This window comes from Lactuca sativa, chromosome 4 (assembly GCF_002870075.4).
Source record: "Lactuca sativa cultivar Salinas chromosome 4, Lsat_Salinas_v11, whole genome shotgun sequence".
Lineage (NCBI taxonomy): Eukaryota > Viridiplantae > Streptophyta > Magnoliopsida > Asterales > Asteraceae > Lactuca > Lactuca sativa.
In genome coordinates, this window is record NC_056626.2 from 83,948,834 (window position 1) to 83,959,928 (window position 11,095).

The 11,095-nt window shown below is 35.0% G+C and overlaps 1 protein-coding gene across 1 annotated transcript; it reads right to left on the minus strand.

The window, feature by feature from the left end:
* Nucleotides 1-7,850: 7,850 nt before the first annotated feature.
* Nucleotides 7,851-10,588, minus strand: LOC111917468 (uncharacterized). The gene is made up of 9 exons (XM_023913157.3): nucleotides 10,041-10,588; nucleotides 9,332-9,414; nucleotides 9,209-9,243; nucleotides 9,064-9,128; nucleotides 8,896-8,969; nucleotides 8,734-8,797; nucleotides 8,583-8,621; nucleotides 8,390-8,443; nucleotides 7,851-8,207 (listed from the first exon to the last, which is right to left on the minus strand). The coding sequence occupies exons 1-9, from the start codon at nucleotides 10,044-10,046 to the stop codon at nucleotides 8,064-8,066; spliced, it is 564 nt and encodes a 187-aa protein (XP_023768925.1). The 5' UTR covers nucleotides 10,047-10,588; the 3' UTR covers nucleotides 7,851-8,063.
* Between the last annotated feature and the right edge of the window lie 507 nt (nucleotides 10,589-11,095).

The window sequence follows — 11,095 nt, forward strand, 5'->3', positions numbered from 1 at the left end:
ATTATATTTAATTTCACCAACCAACAATAACTCGATTATCCATTCTCGTTATCCTCACTTTAGTCTTTCGGTCAACGATTGCCTTTGGTTATTCAATTAACCTCTTATTTTCATCAATTATTAATTCTAAAAGTGAAACCGAGAGATCTTCCCAAAAACCGGGCTTCTCGCGGGTAGAACTTCAGCTCGGAAAATTTATTTCTCGGGATCCTCGGGGCTTTGGGACTTGCTTCGGGTCTCGGGATGATATCAGGTGTTTGGGGGTACTTCTTTGCACGTAAATCGAGGTAATACGGGTGAGAGATGAGTGAATTAGCAACCTTGGCCGATTGCCCCTTCAACTCTATTTATAGGGTTGTTTTCTGGAAATTCACGTCGTGAACAGTACTCCCACGTCGTGGGCATGATCGTCACTACATGCGTCATCACAAGTGGGGTCTGGCAGAGTCCAGGTGACGTCATTTCTGAGTTCATGTTGTGAACACAGTGTTCACGTCGTGAACTCTGACACAATGTCGGGTTTCATGCCCTGAACTTCAGAAATTCATATATTTCGCATACGAGCTCCGTTTTTGACGTTCTTTATATCCACACGTAGGTGAGATTATGCTCTACAAATCTCATTTAGACTCCATCAACTAATTTTGAATTTATTTTTATTATATTATTTTTAGTAGGACGTGACAGGAAAACTCCGTTAGAAATTCATATCTTCTTTATCTGAGACCAATTTTCGTCTATCTTTTTACCGTTGGACTACTATCGACGAGATCTTTGATTCTCGTTTAGATTATTTCGGCTAAATATCACTCGATCTCAAATTCGAACTTTGGGTTGCATACCGCTAAGTCGAAACTTAGAAAAATCATAACTTCCTCATACGAAGTCAAATTTGGACATTCTTTTTATGCACACTCTCGGTTTAACGTATTCTACGACTTTCGTTTAGATCACTAAGGCTAAATATGGCTCTAACGTAAATTCGCCTTTACGTCATTCAGCGTCGTGCCGGTTCTGTCGCGAAACGTCGACATGTCATAACTCTTTCGTTATAACTCGTATTTCATCATTCTTTATCTCTCCGGAATCCTTGTTTCGACCGCTACAACTTCCTTCATAGATATCAGGCTTATATCTCACTTTAATTTGACGCTTATTTTATTCTTAATTCATTAAATTATAATAATCAATCAAATAAACACGTAATTCACATAATACACAAATATTTCATCATTATTACTTCAAAAAGAGTTACAAAGGTCAACCTAGACTATTACATCATCATTAATGCCTAGCCTAGAAACGCGGGCGTTACATAGCAGTTGCAAATATGAAAGTAATCGAGAACATAACCTTTTTTAGGCATGATCCATCAGTTCTTGACGTAGTCATGGTAATTATTACATATTTATAAAAAGTTTAAGATAATCCATATAAGCATTTGAGAACCGATGATTGACGCACGATAAATCTGAATGCCTAAAATTTAGACAAGTCGTTAGATAATCGGCAAGAACTTTTAACCATTTGGTAGAACTTTAAGTCAAACTACTAAATCACTCATAAAAATTCCTAAATCCATTGATTTTGAGATATATATAATTCACTAAAACAAACATCAAATTCTAATCAACCACAAGTACATTCATCAAAGCAAGTATATACTATTAATTAGGTTGAAGTTGATGGGAACGATATGCTCCTCATATTCGGTATCGTCGTCGTTACCGGTCTCGGATGGAAGGTGAGTGTCGTGTTCGCTGTAATGAATGATGAGGAAGTCACCAGGCTCTGCCGATTGGACGAGTTCATCGAGTGCTTGGCGGATGTTACGGCCGGTAGGATGGGTATAGGATTCGTCTCTATTGATAAGGAATTTGATGTCATCTTCGGAGAATCCGTAATGGTAAACCAGACAACAATACATTTTCTTGACACCGTTGATGCATCTGTTGATCTCCGTCTTGGTTCTGAAGTAGTTGCATCCAATCAACATCGCCTTTTTCCCCATTTCTCGATTAACACATACAACTTAATTATTGTGACTTGAATTCGATTGGGATCTGTTTGGACAGTGGGAGTAGGATTTCCACCTCTATTTTGTGCATCCGATTGAAATATGTGGTGATTTTTGTGGAAATCGATGGTTATTATGGTCGATCATCAATCTACATTGTGCGAGCGGTAGATTAGGAAGGATTGTGGGATTGAGATCGAGATTGAGAGATGCTAAATCCATCAAGACGCGAATCAATCGTCGAAGATAAGGAAATGATGTAAAATTGGTCATCGGAGATGAGGCGGAGATCGATCGTCGGTGATAATGAGTGAACGTGAGGCAGACATCGATCATCTGTGGTCGTGTCGGGTTTACATAGAGATTGTTTGTCGAAGGTACCATAGTTGGAAATTGGAAATGTCTATTGTGACATGAAAAAGGGATCTAATCAGTTATTCCCTAGGTTCGTTTTCTAAATCCCTAAAATACCCCGTATGTCATTTTATTAATGTACCACCGTCACTTTATTTTTCTACTTATTTATAAAAATGTCACAATGCATTTTGGCCATCCCTTTTTTGGTCCAACGTTCCACTTTTAGTTCTCAAGTTTTCGGGAAACTATGAGTTTCCAAATGACCCCCCCCCATTCTCTCTCTCTCTCTCTCTCTCTCTCTCTCTCTCTCTTTCTCTCTCTCTCTCTCTCTCTTTCTCTCTCTCTCTCTCTCTCTCTCTCTCTATATATATATATATATATATATGTATGTATGTATATATATATATATATATATATATATATATATACATACACACACACACAAATGAAATAAGAAATATAACTTTAATGAGAAGAATAAAAGGCAATATTTGTCATTGACTACAAAAAAGTTTAAATGAGTTTTTGGATGGTTACAAGGTCGTTGCGACGAGATTGGCCTCCTACCAGTTACAACCTAACAGATGAATTTGATCAAATAGTTAACACTCTTCTTACACTTCTTACTAACCTTCTAGCTGAATATGGCAAGCTAGATGCATAAAATGTTTTTTAGACCAGAGTACAGTGACTAAAAACATATATTATTAGTGTGTTTCTATGTGCATTTTGGAATCATTATTGATAGGATTTGAAAATCAAGAACTTATTATCATAGGGATTGATATAATATATATATATATATATATATATATATATATATATATATATATATATATATATATATATATATATACAGAGGAAAAGATAAAAATATGTACGCAATCATCTCCTGTAATCATGGAGATAATGATAGACAAGTTTATAATATTTACTTTACTACAATAATCAATATAATTGGTTCCTTGATTTACTTTCCATTACCCCCTTCAACCGAATTGGTGGTGGTCCAACACGTAGCATCGTTCGAAATTGTTCAAATTTTGGTCGAGGTAGACTCTTTGTGAAGAAGTCAGCCACCTGAAGATCGGTTGTAGCATATTTAGTATGAAGAAGGCCAGAGGAGAGAAATTCACGAACAAAGTGGTAGTCTATATCGATATGCTTTGCCTGTTTATGAGACACTAGATTTTGGGATAAAAACAATGCACTACGGTTATCACAAAGAATAGTGGGACGAACGGACGGTAAGGCGTGTAATTCCCAAAGCAAGTGAGTAAGCCATATAATTTCAGCGACGGTGTTGGTAAGGGCCCGATATTCAGATTCACAGCTGGATCTCGAGATGGTAGGTTGCTTCTTTGCACTCCAAGAGACAAGATTTCCTCCAAGACAAATGGAGTACTCGTAATTGGAACGACATGTTTCAATGCATCGCGCCCATTCAGCATCTGAATAACCCACAAGGTTGGTGCGTGGCAGTTTATCAAAGGTTAGACCATAGGAAATTGTTCCATTAACATAACGAAGAATCCGTTTGATAAGCCGGAAGTGTGGGCTAGTGGGTGTTTGAAGAAATTGGTTTGCCTGATTCATAGCATAGGAAACATCAGGATGAGTAATGGTAAGATACTGAAGAGCACCAACTAGAGAGCGATTCAATGTAGGGTCATTGAACGGTGTCCCTTGAGTGGTGAAATAATCAGTGGTGTTCAACGGTGTACCCACAGGTTTTGCTTCAAGAAGACCTCCACGAGAGAGTACCCATTTAGAGTGTTTAGAGGCTGATTTATATCCCTTTGCATCCTTATCAGCGAACAGAGTGTGATGAATAGGGCTAGAGGAAACAAAGGTTAAATCTGAAAAATGCCGTGGTTTAAAAATACAAACTTTTGATCGGGTAATCATTTGGTGTGTTGAAAGTGGAGGAGGGGGAAAGGGAGGTGAGATGTGGGCATCATAGGGGGGAAGCATTTAGTGGGGAGTGGGATGTAGTGGAAGGTGACGTAGGTGTTGAAATGGGTGGTATAGGGGATTGGGTTTGGTTAGAGGGGTTTAGTGGGGTTGAGGTTTGGTTTATAGGTTTAGGTGGGTCACATAAGGAGCATGGTAAGATATTTGCATTAGAACATGCAGTGGGTGCTTTAGGAATAGTTGTGGGATTTTTTGAAGAAGGCAAAGGGGTTGCGTTTTGAAGTGGACCAATGGAGTCATCAAAATTTGCAAAGATGAGTTTCATCAATACGAGGAGAGAGCCCACTAAAAGGATATGTGTCTTCATCAAATTGAGCATGTTGGGTTAGATAGATCCGTAAGGTGGTTGGGTCCAAACACTGGTATCCCTTGTACTTAGGGCTATACCCAATAAAAATACAAGATGTACTTCTTGGAGAAAGTTTGTGCTTTGCATAGTCACGAAGATAAGGGAACACACAACAACCGAAAACTTTAGAATTGGCATATGATGGTGCTTGTTTGAAGAGAAGCTCATAAGGAGAAATGTTGTTAGTTACTGGTGTAGGAAGACGATTTATAATGTATGTGGCAGAAGAAAAAGCATCAACCCAAAAAGTGGTCAGTGCATGAGAATTGAAAAGCATAGCAAGACCCATTTGTGTAATATGCCAGTGTTTACGTTCGACACGCCCATTTTGTTGTGGCGTGTATGGACATGAGAGATGGTGATGAATGCCATTTGAGATGAATAATTCTTGAACGCGTCTATTTGTAAACTTTGTTCCACCATCACTTTGGAATGTCTTAACTTTGCAATCAAATTGGTTATGCACAAATAGGAGAGAAAGGATTCTAAAACTGTGTAAAATTTTGATTTAGTTTTGAGAGGGTAAAACCACATGAAACGTGAAAAATCATCAAGAAATGTAACATAATATAAATAACCCTTATTTGAAGCAACGGGTGCCGGACCCCATAAATCACAATGATAAGTTCCAAAACGCATAATGCACATTTATAATTCAAGTCGAATGGTAAACAACGTGGCTTGGACATTTGACAAGAAGAACATATTCTAGTTTCGGGTAGTAAAGAAGTAACTTGCAAGTGACCAACTTTATTTAATAATCGAATAGTATCAATAGAAGTGTAACCGATTTAGCTATGCGATCGTTTATAAGATGCTTTTAAGTGAGAAGAAGAGAGGGTTGCAACAAAAGCCTTTTTCCCTTGACGAAGAATGTATAACCCGTTTTCACAAGTTCCCTGTGCTCAAACCTCCTGTGTGTGTCGATCCTGAATATGAAAAAATTTGTCAGATAACAACACATCAACAGGAGAGTCCTTGGTTAGTTTGCTGATTGATAAGAGATTTTTGGCTAAATGGGGAACCACCAAAACGTCAAGTAAAGGAAGATTAGTGATAGAGGAAGTGCTAATATGTGATATTGGCAGTGTTTTACCGTTTGCAATAGTCACTGAATCAGTACCATTGTATGTAGCTTTGGTGTTAAGACCATCCAGAGAGGCTGTCATGTGTGTCGATGCTCCAGAATCAACGTACCAATCGGGGGAATTTGTAGTAACATTGCACTGATTATGAAAAGCATGGGCAACAATTTGCATCGATTGTAGGAGCACGTTGGGCATAAGTTGCAAGACTTGGACAAGATGAAGCATAATGTCCTTGTTGTCGGCAAAGTTAGCAATGGGTTGGCCGACGTCCACGTGCACGACCAGAAGAATTTCCACCACGAGTCTTTTGTTGTCCACGATCTCGAGAAGCAGTATGACTTTTATGTTGATGGGAATCCACAAAGGTTGCCTGAGGAGCTGGGTTAGCGTGAATGGATTTTAGAAACAGCTCATGGCTCTCAACCTTTAAAAGCAGATCTCGAAAAGAAGGATGTGGAGTAATAGCTCTTTATGCTGTGGAGAAGGTTTCAAATGAAGAGTCGAGGCCACATAAGAACTAGTGACTCTTCTCAGAATCATTAACAGGATGACCGATAGCAGAGAGTTGGTCACAAAGATTCTAGAATGTCCGTCCATATTCAACAACGAAAGAGGCTCCCTTCTGTAATTGTCGGAGAGAGTCACGTAATATATGCATCCGTTCTGGTGAGTCATGGATATAGGCTGCCTCAAGAGCAGTAGACAAACCGAGAGTCTCCGACACGGCTTCCTCTGTAAGCGAAGATTGGAGGATAAGGAGGACTTGTTGGTCAGAGTTTTGCCAGATGGAGAAGGCAGGGTTAGGAGATAGTTTTCCATCAACAAGGATGGTTTCTAGTGGTGGAGAGATGGAGCCAGTGACATGGACGAGAAGTCCTTGATAGGATAGGATGGAAGTTACTTGATTTTTCCATAATATGTAGTTTGTAGATGATAGTTTAATGGTGAGAAGATGAATAAGAGTTTGTAGAGAAACAGAGGTAGAATTGTTTGAGGAAGAAGGACCAGCCATGGAGGATGAAGAAGAATTGAAAGTTTTTAGGGAGGAAGGATCGATATATTAGGCTGATACCATGATAGGATTTGAAAATCAAGAACTTATTATCACAGGGATTGATATCAAAATATATATACAGAAGAAAAAGATAAAAATATGTACGTAATTATGGAGATGATAATAGACAAATTTACAATATTTACTTTACAACAATAATCAATGTAATTGGTTCCTTGATTTACTTTCCATTAATTATTAGTTTTACATAATGTGTTTCTATGTATATTTTTCAGTTATTTTTTATTAAAAGTTAAACTATAAATTTTATACATATGTTTTACTTAAAATTACATGTTTGGTTTTAACGATATAATCATTTTGAAGTCATCCTTAATGTTGCATTGTATTATGTATTTAGTTCCTTTGGCATTGCAATAAAAATATGGGTCTTAAAAGAATAAATATTGGACAAAACTTGCAAATTTGAGTAAATTAGTAAATCATATGGACTAAATCCCCAATAAAATGCAATGAATGCTCGAATATTTCAAAAAAGGAGTCAAAATTTAAATATCAATCTTAATGCATTTAAATAAAAATTTTATATAAACAATTTAAATTAATAATAATGAGATGGTATCATATTTATCTTCAGAATTAATCTTTATGCAACAATTTACTAGTTGTTTCTTAATATCTAATTATTTTGATCCTAATACTATTTATCAAATAAATACAAAACTTATTAGTGTTGCTCCACCATAAAACCACAATGGATGTGTTCGGCAAAACTAGCTGGTAGCGGGTAGCTTGTAACAGGTAGTTTGTAGCGTTTTGTTAAAAGCTACATGAAGTAGCATTTGGATTTGGAGCGTTTTGATTAAACTAAACGCTAGAAGCTTGTAGTGCCAAACGAGACTTTTTGTTTTAAACGGAACGTTTTGTCAAACGCTAGAAGCTAGAAGTTCTCAAATGCTCTAAAACGCTTCGTGCCGAACACGCCCAATATGGAATGTTAGATGGTGTTTCACCGTAGATGATAACTTTACTTATTTAAAAAAAATAAAATCAAAATAAAAAAATACTTGTATATGATTTAACATTCATGTAAAATGTCACCCACAGTCAAGAAAAAAAAAACCATGTCTCAAAATTTCTTAGTGATTCAACCTTTGCCTTGGACAAGGTTAAAATAAATAATTATCGAAAAAAAGAAGCCGAAAAATGACCTTTTTTTTACCACATCTCGATGTTTAAGACTTTAATTCCACATTTTGGTGATCAATAATCATTATTTTCATCACCACCATCATAATTATAATCATAATCATAATCATAACTGCAAGACTCGTGTTCATTATCATAACCCTTCCATTCATTACCATCACTTTTGCTACATTCATCTTCTTCCTTCATCGGAATTGGCTGCAAGAAAAGTGAATAATATATATGAATAAAAGAGCTTGTGATTAAACAAGTAAATGAAATTATGTTGTTATTTCTTGCATTTAAAACACTACTTTTAATTATGATAAAAAATTTTACAATATCAAATATGGATGCAAAAATTTCTTATATCCAAATCAATAGATCAACAACTTGATTACCTTTTCCCCTAAGAGTGTATTTATTACGTCATAATTCATTTTTGAACTCGATCTCTACAATACAGACAAAAGAAATAGTAATGTCAGAAAATAATACACCTATAGAATTGACATATAATTTAATGAAAATCTTTATAGTTTGTAGATTAATTTAAAAAGAGTATCACATGGTAAAAAAGTTATTGTGACAAACCTTCTTTTTAGTTTGAGCAAGCTTCGGTCTTTTGTCTTTCTGGTCAACAAAGAATACAAATTATTTTTTTAAAATATAATTAAATTAAATCCAAATAGTAAAAAGTAGTAAAACGAATCATATGTGAAGAGGCTATTTTTAGAAATCTTACCCCTCCTGTAGCATTCTTGACATTTTTATCTTCCAACAATACTTTCCCACAATCAACACATTGTCTAATAAATTATAACAAAAAATTCAAATTAAAAACGAGAAAAAAAAAAAAAAAAAAAAAAAAAAAAAGAGAGAAATTATTATGGTGAATACTACTTACATGATTCCACTGGTATGATCATGAGCTATATGACTTTTCCTTATACAATGAGAACACCAAATTGTCTCTCTTCCCTGAAATTATCTATCATCAATCTTAAAGAACATCAGAATTTATCATGTTTCTATTTTAGTAACTTTATGCCTAAAATGTCCTCAAAGTATGAACCTTATAATGTCGTGTGGCATGTGAAATCCTATTATTGTATATCGATTCATTAGTTGTTAAATTCCCTGTAGCATAAAACAAGTGAGACAAATAACAAAATTATTAAAAGTAACAGAAAAGATATAAAAACAATTTATTAATATACCTTCAAATAAAATTTTCCCACAATCAAGGCATGATCTGAAATGTAAAATCATGGGATTCATTCAGTTGAACCACAAGGGTAAAATGGTCAAAAAGGTCAATGAATGTTGGTAAAACTACTCACGTATTGTTGGTGGGATAATCATGAGATGTGTTACAAATTCTTCCACAATGAGAACACCATGCCATCTTTCTTCCAGCTTTTATCTACCACAAAAAGAAAGGATGTATATATAATATATATAATCAATCAGATATACGCATAATTAATTACATTTATAGTATATATTTTGAACGCATGATATAATTAATCAAAAAGATTACAAGATTACGAGTTTCTAACACTAACAGAGTGATCTTGATTCCAATACGTGAAAACAGTGCTTTATAAAAACATTGATTAGGACATTTACGAAATGTAAAATCTCATATCATCGAATATTCAAATACCAAGATCCTATTGCTAAATAGCAAATGGGAATCAGATTATCTTGTTCGATGATTATTTATTTGTTGAAGATTAATGAATTCTTTGTATTCTGTTGGGACTTTCATCGAACACATCAAACCCACTACAATCGCAGCAACTTAGATAAAGAAGTTGAAACAAGATGTATATACATTATTCAAGAATCTCATTATAAGATAATTGAATCAAACAAAGGAATTAATTTCCTTCTCAATTGAAAGACTTCCCGGAGTTTGATGTTCGCCGGAAGATTGAAGATGGTGGGAGTGAAGTTACAAGTGATGAAGTGAGAAGGAAAGGACTTGGTTTCTTTGTTAAAGGACATGTTGATGTTAATGAGTAGGTGAAATCAAAGAAAACTTACCGGCATTGACGATGTAAAACGGTGGCGGCGGCCGGTGGTGCAATAGACTTAGAGAAGGTGGTGCCACTGACGGTTTCTTGTGAGAGTGGCGATTTGTGGCGATTTGCCCGCAATTTTGTGTTGATGGTGACATCACCAATTGGGCTATGAATATGGGCCACACATTCAGAATGGAATCCCATGAATGAATTACAAAAAATAATCTCAAAAGTCAGCAACCAACAGGTTTAGAACTTCAATTTTTGTTTTTGAAAAAGGAATATGGATCGATATAATATGTTTATCCCAATAAATGCGAAATATTTGGTAAGTACTCTAAATCTCGTTTTATTTGTTGTATCATTACTTAAACCTAAAAGTTATCGTATGGTAACAAAGTTCTATTTATTTTCTCATTATTATTAAGCAACCGTTCAGATATTCTATTAATTATTAAACAATACTCCGTATGTAATATAAAATTTACATAATTTCAAGTAGGTAGATGATTAGTCAAACTTGATGATGTTGTATTCTTGTAAAAACATAATTATAGTTAGAAAATAGGATCATAATATCAAAAAAAAAAAAAAAAAAAACAAAAAAAACAAAAAAAACAAAAACAAAAACAAACAAACAAACAAACAAGATAATTTCACATATTATGTGTGACTTTTGAAAATATGTTATTTGAATTATATTGCATGAGTTTACATGAAATTAGTTTTTAGACGATCCAAGAAAATACAATTTGGATTTTAAGCGGAATCTGAGATTAGGAACACAAAATAGATTATTCTTTGTTATATGTTCTTTAAGAGCAAAATTGCATAAAACATTAAGAGAAGAAGAATAATGCATCCAAGACCAAATTCATACATTTATAAGACAATGACACTAATGTTCAGTTATTTAGTGGGAAAATGGGTTTGTTTGTTGTCTAGCTCGGAGGAGCTCATTTTGGTTTTCGAACATGCATTGATGAGCACATGTTGGTTTTCGCTTCTAGATCTACGAGGTGGGAGAGACTTGTTCTCATAAAGGTAAATGTTTTGGTTTGGAGACTAGGTTTAGAT

Coding starts and splice junctions, on each gene's coding strand:
- LOC111917468 (XM_023913157.3), bottom strand. Junction 9,244..9,331: donor GATTATCCCACCAACAATAC/GTGAGTAGTTTT, acceptor TTTACATTTCAG/ATCATGCCTTGATTGTGGGA. Junction 8,208..8,389: donor ATACACTCTTAGGGGAAAAG/GTAATCAAGTTG, acceptor CTTTTCTTGCAG/CCAATTCCGATGAAGGAAGA.